The following is an 18,678-nucleotide window of genomic DNA, read 5'->3' as shown; positions in this document are numbered from 1 at the left end:
AAAAGGCAACTTGCCAAATACGAGAAAAACTTTGCAAATCATGTATCTGAATGGGGTTAACAGCCAAAATACATAAAGAATGTATACCATTCAATAATAATAAATTAAAGAATCCAATTAAAACACTGGCAGAGGATCTAAACAGGCCTTTTCCACAAAGTCATACAGATGGCCAACAGGTATATGAAAAGATGCTCAACATCACTCATCATCATGGAAATGCAAATCAAAATCATGAGAGATCACATCACATCTGTTAGAATGGCTACTATCAAAAAAGATAAGGGGCGCCTGGGTGGCACAGCGGTTAAGCGTCTGCCTTCGGCTCAGGGCGTGATCCCGGCGTTATGGGATCGAGCCCCACGTCAGGCTCCTCTGCTATGAGCCTGTTTCTTCCTCTCCCTCTACTCCTGCTTGTGTTCCCTCTCTCGCTGGCTGTCTCTATCTCTGTCGAATAAATAAATAAAATCTTTAAAAAAAAAAAAAAAGATAAGACGTAACACATGTTGGTAAGGATGTAGAGAAAAGGGAACCCTTGTTGGTAGAAATGCAAATTGATGTAGCCACTCTGGAAAAGAGTAGGGAGGTTCCTCAAAAATTAAAAAGAGAACTACTTTATGATCCAGCAACTCCCCTTCTGAGTATTTATCTGAAGAAAATGAAAAACACTTAAGTTGAAAAGATATATGTACCCTCATGTTCACTGCAGCATTATGCACAATAGCCAAGATATGGAAGCAACCTAAGTGTTCATCAAAGGATAAATGGATAAAGTAAATGTGGTATCTGTATACAATGCAGTATATTCAGCCACAAAAAAAGGAAATCTTGTCATTTGCAACAACATGGATGGATAGACCTTGACAGCATTATGCTAAGTGAAATAAGTCAGACAGAGAAAGACAAATACCAAATGATCTCACTTATATGAGGAATATAATAATAATAATAATAATAATAATAACAATAATACCCTCGAACTCATAGATACAGAGAACAAACTGGTGGTTATCAGATGTAGGGAGAATGGGTAAAGGGGGTCAAAAGGTACAAATTTCCAGTTATAAAATGTATTAGTAAAGGGGATGTAATGTACAGCATGGTAACTATAGTTAATAATACTCTATATTTGAAAGTTGCTAGGAGAGCAGATCTTGAAAGTTCTTGTCACAAGGAAAAAAATCTTTTAACTGTGTGGTAATGAATGTTAACTAGACTTATTGTCGTGATCATTTCACAACATATACAAATATCAAATCATTATGTTGCATACCTGAAATTAATGTCAATTATACCTCAATTAAAAATAAATTAATAATTTCTGTGGTTCTCTTAGCGGGGCAGTTAGGGTAGGGAGAAGCAGGTAGAGGTACATTTTTTTTTTTAAAGATTTTATTTATTTGAGAGAAAAGAGAGACAGCATGAGTGGGGGTGGGGGGCAGGAGAGAGGGAGAGGGAGAAGCAGACTACACACTGAGCCGGGAGCCCGATGTGGGGCTCAATCTCAGGACCCCGAGATCATGACCTAAGCTGAAGGCAGACACTTAATCAACTGAGCCACCCAGGTGCTGCAAGCAGGAGGTATTTAAGTGGTCATGCCTGCACATGCACATGCAAACGCAATTTGCCAATAAATTGTATGGATTAGGATATAATGATGACCTTAGTGACATCTCATTAGTAGCATTTTGATTTAAAACAAGTAGGGAAAGGTGGTGTTTCAGACATTCTGGACATTTGGTGCCTACGTGGTTGCAAAATGTTGGAGAAGAAGCCCTGAAGACACTGGACACTTAAGGGATAAAAAAGAGTAAACAGGTATAGAAAAATGGAAAACTGTGCCTGGGGTCCCTAATCACTGCATTAAGCACACTGGCACTTATAAGCAAAGAGCATAAATTATCACAACTAGAACTAGGATTCTAGGACTTCTTTGAAAGACTGCAAATGTTGCCTAATCATCCAGTTCAGTCTACTCTAGTCCTCAATGATTTAGACTCTTAATTGATTATCTTGTCTAGTTCCACTAAGAGCTTCAACATCTAATGTTCTTACATATATAGTATAGATATATATATACATGTTATATAACACTATAATTTTCACATGAGTACTGTGGGAACCAAACAGAAAAGTAGCTAAAGTTAAGCAACAGAAGAAAGGAGAAACCGATTAAAGATAATTCAAACTTGTTGTCACCCTAATATATAAAGATATTACATCACTCAGTACTTCTAAAAAAGATAATCAATTCTTTAAGTCATTGATCAACATCAAAGTAACACTCTCTCCAACTAAAATGGTACTGACTACTATCATATCATGAGATAATTAATCCTTTCCTCCTCTACTCAGAAATCATACTATGCTACTTACCTTACAAAGTAGACTGTGCTAATTGATAATAAAACTTACCTTTGGCTAAGCTCCTCCAGATAGCGACCACTGAGAGACATGTTAACTTCTAAGGCTTTTATACGATTATTAAGTCTCATAAATACTGACTCCTTTTGGTTTGATCCATGTACAAGATTTCCATTAGTGTATCCTAGATCTGTCGAATTTTGCAATTCGGCATAAAAGTCTGTAGCTGTCCTCTGTAGCCCTCTTAAAAGGGCATCTTCCGGAGACTGTTCTTCCTCTCTCACTTCAGGTAATGAAGAAGAATCCATAACAGGAGTCAAAATTTGCTTTGGTGTGTCAGCTGTGTTCACTGTGGCTTCCCCATCTTCACTGTCTGGCATAGAAGCTGTGTTTACAGGTGGCACTATTGTTTCAGATAGTTTTGTGGTAATGTGCATGGAGTTTGTATCTTCTTTTACAATATTATCCATTACTTCATTAAATTTATTTGTTTCATAGATCACAGCTGGCTTCTCTATAGAACTAAAACTCTCAGACTTTTTTTCCATCTCATTATCAGCCTCAATAGAATTTTCTTGAGGGATCACTTGAGATGGTGTAGGTCCTGCATCATATTTAATAGGCTCAGACACTTCTGTTTTAGATAACGAATGGATTTCTGGAGTAACATCTAAGAGAAGAGACTGAGAAAGAGTTTGAGGATGGCTTGGTTCAAGTTCAATTGCATCTGCACTGTGATTAATCAAATCACCTTGGTGCATACTACTTAAGTCACCTGGAACAATAGTTTCAGCATTCTTTTCTTTTCTCCTACTGTCCAATTCTCCACTCGGAGGTTGCAATACTAAAACATCCACTGATTCTGCAGGAAGTGGTAATGGTGGTTGAGCCGACACGAGATCATCTTTTTCTTTACTCACAGCAGTTGTGCTACGTTGCCGATAAAGAGCAACTCTAACCGAACACCATTTATATACGTATTCCGAAAAACTAGAAATACAACAAATTGTGGTCAGTTCACTGCAAAATATTTGTGTCTCTGATTCAAACCAGGGTGACGATTCATCCTCCTGTTCACCACTACCCAGAAGGGTCACTGTAGATGGACTTGCCTCCTCTTCTTCTTCTTGAACCAGTTGTACAATTGGACTCTCTTTTGGAGTATCTGGTGACGATAGCTCTGTCTCATGTATGTGTCCTTCAGTAGTTACAAACCTAGAAATACATATCATAATTACCTATCATTTTAATTAGAAATCTAAAGTTAAAATTATGCTAAAAAATCAATGTATCATACATCAAATAAAAGAAAGACTAGAAATATAGAAGAAACCGAAATTTTTTTGGATGAATTTTTCCCCTTCAAGTCATTTTCATTATAAAAACAAGTATTATTCAGAAATGGTAACAGAAAGATCATTTATCAAGTGATCAGCCAGAAGACTCAAATCACCATATTTACTAAATCAAACTTGCTTTTTAAAAACATCTATTTCAGAATTGCTTATATGTGGAGTCTAGGAACTAGAATCTGGGATTCTTAATATACGAATGCACTTTGTATTTGAATATACTTTCAAAAGGTAGCTAGATTTCTCAAAGAAAATTTTTCTGTGGATGGCTTGAGGAATTCCAGGGTAGCATTACACATACACACATGATTATCTGCATCCTCCCTCACCAAAACAATTTTAACATCATCTGGGCTAATTTTCTATTATTTAAAGCCAAATACATAACAACTCTAATAAAAGTCCGAGCTAATAATAAATAGTGCCCCATCTGTAGGATCTAGAGCATGTATGTAAGGCAGGGGAATGTGGAAGATGGAGCTGATAGGAAGAGCTGTAAATTATAATGTCTGTGGTTCACTCCAAGGTGAAAATAAATTTCCAGGTGAAGCCCTTACAGCACAAAAGGTAAAAACTGAAAAAATAAAGTCATTTGAATACCAAAAAGAAACGTCTTCATATATAATTTTCCTACTCTGAAAAATTACAAAGAATGCCAGGAAATGTCTTTGAATAAAGACTAATATCATAATAACAAAGGTAGGAATAAAATAGTATCTAAAAGTTAGATTTTCATCTTGTTGACAGTAAGTAAATGGACAAAACTAAAAAATAATTAGACTATGCTTCTCTAAATAGATGATATAGAGATATATGGTCTCTGATAATATTTCTTACATCTTTATTGCTTACTATCTACAACATAAATATGACAGTAAAAAGGAGCAGTGTTTGAAGAAAGGGAGGGAGAAAAACTAAAGTGTATTAATTTGGTACAAATTAAGTCATATACCATCTGTATAAACCCTAACTGGAGCTACGCTTTAAGAAACTCAAACTTGGGAAAAGAAAATAAGTCATCTTTTCATAGTAACTTTAACAGTGACATCCTATCATGGATTCTTTCATTTTTATTTATTTTCTTCAAAGGATTGCCATATAGCCATCAAAAAGAATTTAAAGCAAATATAAAGAAACATTAGATTAAAAAGTAAGCAATTATATTAAAAAATCTATTAAAATCAACCTAATGGAGAAAAGTAAAAACTACATTAGCCTGACATGGTATCTTTCAACAAATATTCATATGTATATATGGAGGGGAGTGTGTGTATATATATATATATATATATGTGTATGTGTGTGTGTGTGTATACATAAAGTGAAATCAGTTTCCCTTAGTTCTGAAAAATAAGACATACTATGTGTTGTTAACTGAAGAAGCCTAGTTCTAAAATTGGGACTAGCAGTCACAGCTCCATATAATTAGAAACACCAAGAATGTCCCTATCCTAGATTTCCTAGGACCTTCTAGGAATCAATGCCACAGAATGCTATATTCTCTCTAGTCATCCAATAAATAAGTATCTTCAGTCACTTTTCAAATAAACACAGAATACAAATTTGTCACTGTGCCCTTCAAAACACAAAAATCTCATTTTTCAGTTAGTATGGTATTTAAGGAATTACAGCTCAAACCATACCCACTGCACATTTCATTACATAGTTCCTGTTCAAATATCTCATCCTGTTAAGCAGAGTTCTGAGAGAAGAGGCTTTCAAAATTTTACAAAGTATATCTAATGAAATACACATAAACTTATAATAACTGTATGCAATTATCCAGTCTATGAGCTTATCTGCTATAGACAAGAAGTAGAGGTGGCAAAAAGCCTTAATCACCTCTGGTAGAAAAGACAGAAAATGAGGATATTTTATGTTAACTACATGACAGATATTCCTGCCCAAAGTGCCCCACTGCAATTCAGGGGAAGACCTCTATGTAATTCAAATTAGGAAAGTGAACACTGTAAGAGTTTTCTGTGAGACAAACACATAAGTTAAGAATCACTGCTCTAGGAATTTCAGTCACCCTTTAATAGCTTTCAAGGCATAGCACAGGTACTTAATCAAAGCTTTAAATTTGAACTTAATAAATGCAAGCTTTTAAAATTTGTCCTCAAACCAATACCTGAAGAATTAGGCCAATTATGTGCAATAAGAAAAAGATTCAGTGTTGTGAATAATAGAAGTAATATATAATATCAAAACAAACATTCGGTCTGGAGTGAAGTGCATTCCTGGTACTCAAAAAGCAACTCAAAAGATATTTTAAGTGGCTGTGGAATGCCTGCCCTATGATTCAGAGCTTTCTATAGATAATCATTTCACACATAAATCACATGTACCTTTCTATGTACTAGTACACTTAGCTCTCCATTTTAATAGAACTCTAATATCATAATATAACTTACTCAGGTGATGGAACAGGAGTTGAAACAGGAGCTAAGTCAGGCATTTTAGGTGCAGCTGTGGCAGTGGCATTTTCAGATATACTTTTATTTCCTATTTTAAGAAAGATACCCATGTTGAGTTTAATTTTAAAAAGCTATACCATGAAGATATTTCACTATAACAAATAAAGAACTTTAGTTTCTGGGGGAGAAAAAAAAAGTCAAACAGGTTGCTACTGCAGACTTTATTTTCTTCCATCAAAGTTCTTTCAGAAAGAAATGATCATACAAATTCAGAACTACAAATAATGCATATTCTTTCTCAACTTCTCAGATAATTAAAGTAAGTCAAATGACTATAAATTTTGTGTAATCTTACGTGATTAACATGCCTTCTAGACACCTAAAGGAGTTACTAAAAAGAATCAGAAGAAATGTATGGGTCATTTTAAGTTCGCACTTGGAACTAAGTATTTTCTAAGAACAAAAAAAGCAAGACGTTTTCTCCTTGCTATTAATACTCTTATTTGGCATTCTGTAGGGGGAGAAATCACTTTTTAAATTGAGTAGTTATTTAATAAATAAAAGCATGCATGAAGTACCGCTAGAAAGCTTCAGGAAAGAGATAAGGGGTAAAATTATTACTTCTACAGCAGGAAGAGTCAAAAAGAAATTCATGAATTTTATTAGACAGGATCGTATTGTAAGAGAGAACTTGTGAAATTCAAATAAACAATGAATAACAGAAGACTGGTAAGTCCCTTTGATTCATTTCTATATTTCTAAATGAAAAATTAAGTTCCTTGGCTTATTAATTAATTTTCCTAATTAGAATGGAGTATCAGATATTTAAAAGACCCAAAAAATGATTAAGTACCTTCTGTCAGGTCTTCAGTTTTTGCTCCCAGAATATTAGCGGCAATATTCACCATATTTAGAATGGCATCTAAAACAAAATTCAATCAGAAAAAAATACCAATACACCTAAAAATTCTTATATAGCTTAATATCAGACAGTCAAAAAACCATTTATAATGGTCTTTTTGCATTTTTTTGGACTAATTACCTTTTTGTTCATCTTAATATGTAAGTCCAATATAGGGCACAAATTTCAGTCAAAAAGTATAAAACATAAATCTGAATTCTTATGTTCAGAAGGAATTTAAAACTTAATTATACTTTTATGGTTAACCTTCCCCAAACCTCCTGCTAAAACACTATCTTCAGCATATTACAAAATTCAACTAAAATTCAACATATAGCCTGTACTGGGACAGGGAAAAAAATGGGACAACCAAAATTATATTTTAAGAAAAGCTTGTTTTTCTTTAAAAAGTTTCTACAGTTAAAAACAAAAACAAAAGAGCTTGAAGAAGTTTTTCCTAAACAGGTGATTTTTATAGATATAAACAAACAAAATGGAAGGATTATTATCCAAAGGAGAGCAGGAAAATTTTATTTTCAACTATGAACTTATCTTATTTATTGATAATATGGTTAAATCCCAACTTAATACTGCACAAAATCAAATTTCTTTGATAACTTTTAATGATTTTAATGGATGACACAAAATCTTTTCTGAACTGGGTAGGTATGGGCATGGGCAGGTTAAGTCAAAGTCATAAAACTCTCAGTGCTGTAGGTAAAGCAATCTGCATACCTGCAAATTCTAACTCTCTTTCTAAAGAGGATACTTGGATGATGAGTAAAGTGGTATAAACTTTAACATCTGAATAAATAGGCAGAGACACATGAGTACCACAAAATACCTAACTCCATAAAAAGCTGGTGCTGAGAAAAGGTGGCTTCCTTCTATGATGTAATTTTAAGGGAAATTAATTTCTATCCCCAGTCTAATCTCTAACATTACACTATAAGTTAATTCACCAGTTATCAGGCATTTCTCCTATTAAAATACTAATATCTGGCAAGGGCTACATATTAAGTCTCATCAGTTAGTTCTGTCTTGTTTTCCTTTCCTAAGAGATTCGTAGGGTTTTCATCACCCTTTCAGCGAAAATCATAGATGTGAAAAGTAGGAAAGGCTCTAAGGGAGGAATAGCTAACATCCTATCTAGAAAATTGAGAGGAAGCCAAGCACTGTCACCTGGAGCTGATCCTGTAGATATATGTTTTATGGTAGGAGAAAATAGTTAAGAAATTTTGGACAGTTTAAAATGATAACTGGTAGTTATAAATTTCGATCTTTACAAAGTACAGGAATGGTACTTTGTTCCAATCATTGGTATAACACACAAAAGCTTTGTACTTGCTTTGTAAATGTCTAGGATTATAGGTCAACCTTGCCCTTCCTTTGGCCAAACTGGTAAACAAAGAGGCAGCAGTGATTCTTAGGCTAAAACATGAGATAAAAACAAGAATGGAAACACCATATTTTCGCACAAACTGAGATAAAGTAGCAATGGAAATTCTTTTAATTCCACATAAATCCATTTTTAATGTCAACCAAGACTGCAATAGTATCTGATCTTCTACTTAGCCTGTCAGCTAAAGTTCAGTCAAAAGGGACTGCTTCACAGAATCCAAATTCTGGAATCAAATCTACACTCTCAAGTCCTTTGTGCTTCCAAGGGCAATCTTACCACAGATAATAAATTTTTTGGCATTTAAATTTTGGACATTTATTGTTAAAGTAGTCAAGAACAGAACACATCTGTGGATGTTTGTAAAGAAAGCAGGCTTAGAGTATTATTTTTTTAACCTAAACGTAAAGAAGATTTACACCATCCTTCATTTAAAAATACTATTTTATCATCATTTTCAGGGGGCTACTTGGTAACAAAAGCAAAATGTGGCAAATTTCTAAATTCTCAGTCCATCTAAAATATAATTTTGCTTCTGTTCACAGAACACTGCCAAAAGTCTTGATAAGGAGAATGATCTTACATGTCATCGGTGCCCTCTCAAATTTCATTCATAAACTGGGACTTGTTTTGAGGGTTAGAAATAATGCATAGGGAGTAGGGGACACCTTTTTCAGCCGGTCCCCTGAGTTGAGCTGGATAGGTACCAGACCAGCAGGAATATCCACGGTCAGCCTGAGACGCAGGAAGATACATCTGGATCTCTACAAATGAACATCTCCAGCGCTGAGTATCGAGGTACGAAGCGGGGAGCCGTGAAACCGCGCACAGATATCGGAAGCTAAACAGAAGGGGGAGGGAGCCGCCGTGTCAGGGCGCCGGGAAGCGGTAGCCACCTGCAAGGGGGAGCGGACAGACCGCGGACCCGCACGCTTGAGACAGCAGGCTGAGAAGGGAGCTCCGGGAGCGCACGCGGGACGGCTGGCGGTTGGCGGGCCACCTGCACGGGGGAGCAGGCGGACTCGCGGACGGCACCCGCGAGACAACAGACTTAGAACGCGAGCTCCAGGAGCGCGCGCGCAGGGCGGCTGGCGGGCCACCTGCACCGGGGAGCGGGCGGACCGCGGACCCGCACTCTGGAAACGGCAGACTGAGTCCGTGAGCCGGGAGCGTGCACCACCAAGCATCTCACGGAGCTCCGGAGCTCCGGTGTGCTCACTGGATCGAGGCTGAGACCGGGAGCTCCGGGAGCGTCCGCGGGGCGGCTGGCGGCTGGAGGGCCACCTGCACGGGGGAGCAGGCGGACTCGCGGTCAGCACCCGTGAGACACCAGACTGAGACGGGGAGCTCCGGGAGCCCGCGCGGGGCGGCTGGCGGCGGGCGGGGTTGGAAACACAAAGGACAGAGACGTGCCGGCCCTGGAAGTGAGGGCTGGGACGCCGGGTGTGGGGCGCACAGCCCGGGATGCTGCAGGGTTGAGCAGCACCAACAGAAACAGAGTTAAAGTGGCCAGAACATCAGTGGAGAACGATCCGCGATCCCTCTGTTCTGAGACAGAGGCTGAATTTCAGCCGCTGCTGCTCTCTCAGAAGAGGCATAGCAAACCGCCAGGGAAAGCCGCCAGAGAACAAAAGCCCGGAAATACCGGCTCACAGGGTGCCCATCCCCATCCCCCCTCGCAAGGGACACAGAGACTCTACCCAAACAGGGTTTTCTGAGTACCGGCAGGCAGGCCCCTCCCCCAGAAGGCAGGCTGAAAAATCAAGAAGCCCACAACCCGGAGCGCCTGAGTGGCGCAGTCACCAAGCACCTGTCTTCGGATTAGGGTGTGTTTACAACGTTCCGGAAAGGAGTCCCTCATCGGGCTTCTCCACCGGGAACCTGCTTCTTCCTCTCCCACTCCTCTGCTTGGGTTCCCTTTCTTGCTGACTGTCTCTCTCTCTCTCAAATAAATAAATAAACTCTTTAAGGAAGAAGCCCACATCCCTAAGATCTCTATAAAACAAGGGCGCACGGCCTGGGTCCCAGTCAACACTTGGGCTCTGGACAACCCTGCAATCTCTCTTCATCAGAATGACGAGAAGGAGAAGTCCCCCCCAGCAAAGAAAAGATAATGAGTCTGTGGCCTCTGCCACAGAATTGGCCTCGGCCACAGAATTAATACATATGGATGTATCCCAATTATCAGAAATGGAATTCAGAGCAACAATGGTCAAGATGATGAGTAAACTTGAAAAAAGCATCAGAGAAAGCGTTGCTGAGAATATAGAATCCCTAAGGGCAGAAATGAGAGCGAATCTGACAGAAATTAAAAATTCTATGGGCCAAATACAGTCAAAACTAGAGGCTCTGACGGCCAGGGTCACCGAGGCAGAGGAACGCGTTAGCGAATTGGAGGATGGGTTAGTAGAAGAAAAAACGAAAATAGAAGCTGGTCTTAAAAAAATCCACGCCCACGAATGTAGATTACGGGAGATTACTGACTCTATGAAACGATCCAATGTCAGAATCATCGGCATCCCTGAAGGGGTGGAGAAAAACAGAGGTCTAGAAGAGATATTTGAACAAATTGTAGCTGAAAACTTCCCTAATCTAGCAAGGGAAACAAGCATTCGTGTCCAAGAGGCAGAGAGGACCCCATCCAAGCTCAACCAGGACAAACCTACGCCACGGCATGTCATAGTGCAATTCGCAAATATTAGATCCAAGGATACAGTATTGAAAGCGGCCAGGGCAAAGAAATTTCTCACGTACCAAGGCAAAGGTATCAGGATTACGTCAGACCTGTCTACAGAGACCTGGAATGAGAGAAAGGCTTGGGGGGGCATTTTTAAAGCTCTTTCAGAGAAAAACATGCAGCCAAGGATCCTTTATCCAGCAAAGCTGTCATTCAGAATTGATGGAGAAATAAAGACGTTCCAAAATCGCCAATCATTAACCAATTTCGTAACCACGAAACCAGCCCTACAGGAGATATTAAGGGGGGCTCTATAAAGGTAAAAAGGCCCCAAGAGTGATACAGAGCAGCAAGTCACAACCGATACAAAGACTTTAAAGAGAAATGGCATCATTAAAATCATATCTGTCAATAATCTCTATCAATCTAAATGGCTTAAACTCTCCCATAAAACGCCACAGGGTTGCAGATTGGATAAAAAGACATGACCCATCCATTTGCTGTCTACAAGAGACTCATTTTGAACCCAAAGATGCATTCAGACTTAGAGTAAGGGGATGGAGTACCATCTTCCACGCAAATGGACCTCAAAAGAAAGCTGGAGTAGCAATTCTCATATCAGATAGACTGGATTTTAAACTAGAGGCCATAGAGAGAGATACAGAAGGGCACTATATTATTCTTAAAGGAAGTATTCAACAAGTGGATATGACAATTATTAATATATATGCCCCCAACAGGGGAGCAGCAAGATACACAAGCCAACTCTTAACCAAAATAAAGAGACATATAGATAAGAACACAGTAATAGTAGGGGACCTCAACACCCCACTATCAGAAATAGACAGAACACCCTGGCAAAAACTAAGCAAAGAATCAAAGGCTTTGAATGCCATACTCGACGAGTTGGACCTCATAGATATATATAGAACACTACACCCCAGAACCAAAGAATACTCATTCTATTCAAATGCCCATGGAACATTCTCAAGAATAGATCATGCTCTGGGACACAAAACAGGTCTCAGCCAATACCAAAAGATTGAAATTATCCCCTGCATATTCTCAGACCACAACGCTCTGAAATTGGAACTCAACCACAAGGAAAAACCTGGAAGAAACTCAAACACTTGGAGGCTAAGAACCATCCTGCTCAAGAATGACTCGATAAACCAGGAAATCAAAAAACAAATTAAACAATTTATGGAGACCAACGAGAATGAATACACAACGGTCCAAAACCTATGGGATACTGCAAAGGCAGTCCTAAGGGGGAAATACATAGCCATCCAAGCCTCACTCAAAAGAATAGAAAAATCTAAAATGCAGTTTCTATATTCTCACCTCAAGAAACTGGAACAGCAACAGAGGGACAGGCCTAACCCACTGACAAGGAAGGAGTTGACCAAGATTAGAGCAGAAATCAATGAATTAGAGACCAGAACCACAGTAGAGCAGATCAACAGGACTAGAAGCTGGTTCTTTGAGAGAATCCATAAAATTGATAGACCACTGGCAAAACTTGTCCAAAAACAAAGAGAAAGGACTGAGATTATTAAAATTATGACTGAAAAGGGAGAGGTCACGACCAGCACCATTGAAATTGCAAGGATTATTAGAAACTTTTATCAACAGCTATATGCCAAAAAACTAAACAATCTGGAAGAGATGGAGGCCTTCCTGGAAACCTATAAACTACCAAGACTGAAACAGGAAGAAATAGATTTCTTAAATAGGCCAATTAACTATGAAGAAATTGAGTCAGTGATAAACAACCTTCCAAATAATAAAACTCCAGGCCCAGACGGTTTTCCTGGGGAATTCTACCAAACATTCAAAGAAGAAATAATACCTATTCTCCTAAAGCTATTTCAAAAAATAGAAACAGAAGGAAAGCTACCAAACTCATTCTATGAGGCTAATATTACCTTGATCCCCAAACCAGGCAAAGACCCCCTCAAAAAGGAGAATTACAGACCGATTTCTCTAATGAATATGGATGCCAAAATCCTCAACAAGATCCTTGCTAATAGAATCCAACAGTACATTAAAAGGATTATCCATCATGACCAAGTGGGATTCATACCTGGGATGCAAGCATGGTTCAACACTCGCAAATCAATCAATGTGATACATCATATCAACAAGAAAAGACTCAAGAACCATATGATCCTCTCAATTGATGCAGAAAAAGCATTTGACAAAATACAGCATCCTTTCCTGATTAAAACCCTTCAGAGTGTAGGAATAGAGGGTACATTTCTCAATCTCATAAAAGCCATCTATGAAAAGCCTACTGCAAGCATTATTCTCAATGGGGAAAAGCTGGAAGCCTTTCCCTTAAGATCAGGAACACGACAAGGATGCCCACTCTCGCCACTATTATTCAACATAGTACTAGAAGTCCTTGCAACAGCAATCAGAAGACAAAAAGGGATCAAAGGTATCCAAATCGGCAAAGAAGAAGTCAAACTGTCTCTCTTTGCAGATGACATGATACTCTATATGGAAAACCCAAAGGAATCCACTCCCAAACTATTAGAAGTTATAGAACAATTCAGTAAGGTGGCAGGATACAAAATCAATGCCCAGAAATCAGTTGCATTTCTATACACGAATAACGAGACTGAAGAAAGAGAAATTAGGGAATCCATCCCATTTACAATAACACCAAAAACCATGCGTTACCTTGGAATTAACTTAACCAGAGACGTAAAGGACCTATATGCTAGAAACTATAGATCACTTTTGAAAGATATTGAGGAAGACATAAAAAGATGGAAAAATATTCCATGCTCATGGATTGGAAGAATTAACATAGTTAAAATGTCCATACTACCCAGAGCAATCTACACTTTCAATGCTATCCCGATCAAAATACCGAGGACATTTTTCAAAGAACTGGAACAAATAGTCCTTAAATTTGTATGGAACCAGAAAAGGCCCCGAATCTCCAAGGAACTGTTGAAAAGGAAAAACAAAGCTGGGGGCATCACAATGCCGGATTTCGAGCTGTACTACAAAGCTGTGATCACAAAGACAGCATGGTACTGGCACAAAAACAGACACATCGACCAATGGAACAGAATAGAGAACCCAGAAATGGACCCTCGGCTCTTTGGGCAACTAATCTTTGATAAAGCAGGAAAAAACATCCGGTGGAAAAAAGACAGTCTCTTCAATAAATGGTGCTGGGAAAATTGGACAGCTACATGCAAAAGAATGAAACTTGACCACTCTCTCACACCATACACAAAAATAAACTCCAAATGGATGAAAGACCTCAATGTGAGACAGGAATCCATCAAAATTCTAGAGGAGAACATAGGCAACAACTTCTATGACATCGGCCAGAGCAACCTTTTTCACGACACATCTCCAAAGGCAAGAGAAATAAAAGATAAAATGAACTTATGGGACTTTATCAGGATAAAGAGCTTCTGCACAGCCAAGGAAACAGTCAAAAAAACTAAGAGACAGCCCACGGAATGGGAGAATATATTTGCAAAGGACACCACAGATAAAGGACTGGTATCCAAGATCTACAAAGAACTTCTCAAACTCAATACACGAGAAACAAATAAACAAATCATAAAATGGGCAGAAGATATGAACAGACACTTTTCCAATGAAGACATACAAATGGCTAACAGACACATGAAAAAATGTTCAAAATCATTAGCCATCAGGGAAATTCAAATCAAAACCACACTGAGATACCACCTTACGCCAGTTAGAATGGCAAAGATAGACAAGGCAAGAAACAACAATTGTTGGAGAGGATGTGGAGAAAGGGGATCCCTCCTACATTGTTGGTGGGAATGCAAGTTGGTACAGCCACTCTGGAAAACAGTGTGGAGGTCCCTTAAAAAGTTAAAAATTGAACTACCCTATGACCCAGCCATTGCACTACTGGGTGTTTACCCCAAAGATACAGACGTAGTAAAGAGAAGGGCCATATGCACCCCAATGTTCATAGCTGCATTGTCCACAATAGCCAAATCATGGAAGGAGCCGAGATGCCCTTCAACAGATGACTGGATTAAGAAGCTGTGGTCCATATATACAATGGAATATTACTCAGCTATCAGAAAGAACGAATTCTCAACATTTGCTGCAACATGGACGGCACTGGAGGAGATAATGCTAAGTGAAATAAGTCAAGCAGAGAAAGACAATTATCATATGATTTCTCTCATCTATGGAACATAAGAACTAGGAGGATCGGTAGGGGAAGAAAGGGATAAAGAAAAGGGGGGTAATCAGAGGGGGGAATGAAACATGAGAGACTATGGACTGTGAGAGGCAAACTGAGGACTTCAGAGGGGAGGGGGTGGGGGAAGGGGATAGCCTGGTGATGGGTAGTAGGGAGGGCACGTATTGCATGGTGCACTGGGTGTTATATGCAACTAATGAAGCATCAAACTTTACATCGGAATCTGGGGATGTACTGTATGGTGATTAACACAATATAATAAAAAAAAAAAAATTTTAAAAAGAACACTGCCAAAAGTCTTATTTTGTCTTTTGAGAGAAAGCAGCTTTGTGAATATTCTATTCTGACCATTCCCAATTTGCATCCAAACACATGATAGCTTGTCACAATCATAATGTGGCTACTAAAAAACCTTTTGAAAGGCTAAGGTAATAATTTGGAATATAGTACCAAACTAGACATTTGTACTTAATTTCTCCCAGATCAGCCAACTCCTTTATCTTTGAGCTGGACACTATTCATCCTATCTCATTCTTTAAGGAATGAAATTCTCCCCAGGGACCATCAACAAGTTATACTCAGTCTCCAGCACACTACAGTGGCTTTTGATATGGAAAACAAACTACCTATGCTACAACATGACAAGACGAGCCAACAAAATAACTACTTCCTCTCATGTGTATGTAGATACCTCTGCTGCATGCCCACCCGCATTCTCACTTTTCCTTCTAGGTCTTTAAAATATATACATTCATAAAAAATATTCTGATGTCAAAGAACACAAAAACTGTATTTTGTCTTAAACACATACACAGAAACCTGGCCTTTAGCGATTCTAACAAAATGCAGACCGTATTTAGGAGTAAAGGCAGACTTGCAAGAATATCAAAGTAGAGAGTGGTCTGGAAAATCCACATGACAAAGTACAAGGAAATCAGAATGATATTAAGAATTTTTTGTTGATATAAAATATTTAAATGTTTTGGTTCAAGAATGTAAATAAAAGAGGGGTGCCTGGGTGGCACAGCGGTTAAGTGTCTGCCTTCAGCTCAGGGCGTGATCCCGGCGTTACGGGATCAAGCCCCACATCAGGCTCCTCCGCTATGAGCCTGCTTCTTCCTCTCCCACTCCCCCTGCTTGTGTTCCCTCTCTTGCTGGCTGTCTCTATCTCTGTCGAATAAGTAACTTAAAAAAAAAATCTTAAAAAAAAAAAAGAGTGTAAATAAAAGAATCAAGCAGAAGAGCTGCCATAACTGGCATAAACTCAAAGTCAAGAATGGTGCTTTCTCTAGCATAGTAGTTTTTCCTTTTTGGAAGTTAAGAAAATTATATAATGTCAAGAATGTCCAAATATTCAGTATGTATACTCTCTGACAACCAAGTTCCAATAGAATCAATGTACTCTGGTGACATATATTTCCTGTAACTACTAACTGCCCAATACCAAAAGGAAAAAGGAGTTTCTATTAATATTAAAGCCACAGGGGGAAAAAGGGGGGGAGGTGGCACCTGGGTGGCTCAGTCAATTCAGTGTCCAATTCTTGCTTTTTGGCTCAGGGTTGTGAAACCGAGCCCTGTGTTAGGCTCTGTGCTGGCCATGGAGTTTGCTTAAGATTCTCCCTCTCCCTCTGCCCAAATTAAAAAAAAAAAAATTAAAGCCACAGAATTCTGTTTTGGAGCCACTGTCTAAATTTATAAAGCAAGCCAGGTTCAAAATTGGCCAATTTCAAGCCAATTCATAAAGTGTGATGATGACAGTCAAATTCAGATATTTCAGTACCAGAGGCTAGCTCTTTGTCCTGATTCTACTCTGTTATTTACTCCTTAAAAGTTATACTACCTTGGGGGTGGTAGCAAAGTCAGGCTTAGAAACAGTCCCAGACTCTTTATAAGGACAAGTATAGAATACAACTGTGTTAGGTCATATGTATGACCTTTATGACACCAAAGTCTTATCACTGCCAGCTACCACTCCTCTCTTTTTTCTGAAACTTCAAGAGATGGAGCTCTTTTTAAACCCTACTTTCTATGTTTAGGCTTAGCTGACGTAAACAAATTCTTTCAACACTAGAACACTGAAAGGTAGATCCATAAAAAGAAAAATAAATGATATGCTACCAAGAAACACATCTTTGAGGAAAAGATCCCCAAAGTAGGATATAAAGAAGATTCTTTATCTAATTAATACAAATAATACCTTGGTCACATAAGTAATTACAAATAGGGAAATGACCTCCATTGTGTAAACTGGGTTTGTCTAGGAGTTAATTCCATAAGAATAGAGAAAAAGGAACCAAGAATATCAACAGGATTTTCCTTTACCTAAAACTATGGTAAGGCATACTTCCCTAAGGTGCCCCTTCCTCTCCAGCAACCATCAGAAGCTAGAGATCTTTCAGTCTGGGGCTATTTTCTGACTCCATAAAATAATGATGCTTCCACACAACTAACTAATATGACATCATTGAGCTATGATGATTACTACATAACACAGAATATTTAATACAAATTTAAGGACATGAACAATAATATTAATATCCAGATAGATAAAACAGCATCATGTTTTCACTCCTAAAAAACTATATCTCACAGCAGTGAATGAAGAACCTATTTTTAATATTATCATCAACTAGATAGCTAAGAATCCTACTTAAAAGAAGTCACTAATATATAGAAAGTCAGTTGACTAGCAATAGAGTGAAACAAAGTATACTGAGCTAATATGCAACAAAGTTAAATACTACATAAAGGGTTCCTCTTCTACAGGTATTTTTAGCATTCTTCTTCCTATGCCTTAAAAAGCCCACTGAAGACTAGTTTTCTATGGAGAGGAAAAGGGGAAGAAGGGAACAGAAAAAAGAAAAGATGAAAAAAAAAAAACAGAGCCAACTCCTATCTCCATATACTGTAGCTATACAAAATGTCTACCTAAGTATATATACTACTGGTTGAGTAACCTTAAAAGGTATAAAGACAATGTACACACGAGACTGGGATTGAAGCAACTCAACTCACTAAGAGCAACAAGGGAAAGGCACAAGAAAGTAGTCATCGATTTTATGAAGATTTACTTTTATTATATTCAATCATTAATCTCCAAATAAAAACAAAACTCCTTCCAGTATTTTATGTTCTTTATGAATAACCAAAAATAACCATTAAAATATACCCACCTGAATTATAACAATAAAAATAAAGTGTCAGTTGGTAATGGTCTTTCCAAGAGTCTCCCTAGCCAGCTTACCACTAGGTTCAGATAATGGGCTGGTACGACAAAAACTAAACTACTAGTATCTTAATCATTATTTCTTTAGTTTACAAAGAGTATACTGTTATTACTATTAATGTTACT

The 18,678-nt window shown here is 38.2% G+C and overlaps 1 protein-coding gene across 3 annotated transcripts in view; it reads right to left on the bottom strand.

The window, feature by feature from the left end:
* SUCO (SUN domain containing ossification factor) overlaps nt 1-18,678 on the bottom strand; it is a 121,910-nt gene that overhangs the window by 44,906 nt on the left and 58,326 nt on the right. For all 3 annotated transcript variants that reach the window (XR_004627251.1, XM_019797193.2, XM_034666743.1), the window contains 3 exons: nt 6,987-7,055; nt 6,131-6,221; nt 2,416-3,579 (listed from right to left, as the gene is read on the bottom strand). Coding sequence is in view for 2 of the 3 variants with exons in the window: in XM_019797193.2 (XP_019652752.1) it covers nt 2,416-3,579; nt 6,131-6,221; nt 6,987-7,055 (1,324 nt within the window). In the remaining variant the exon portion in view is untranslated. The remainder of the gene's footprint in view (nt 1-2,415; nt 3,580-6,130; nt 6,222-6,986; nt 7,056-18,678) is intronic.

This window comes from Ailuropoda melanoleuca, chromosome 8, assembly GCF_002007445.2.
Source record: "Ailuropoda melanoleuca isolate Jingjing chromosome 8, ASM200744v2, whole genome shotgun sequence".
NCBI classification, from domain to species: Eukaryota; Metazoa; Chordata; class Mammalia; order Carnivora; family Ursidae; genus Ailuropoda; species Ailuropoda melanoleuca.
The sequence above is the reverse complement of the archived record's forward strand: the minus strand, read 5'-3'. Positions and strand labels throughout refer to the sequence as shown.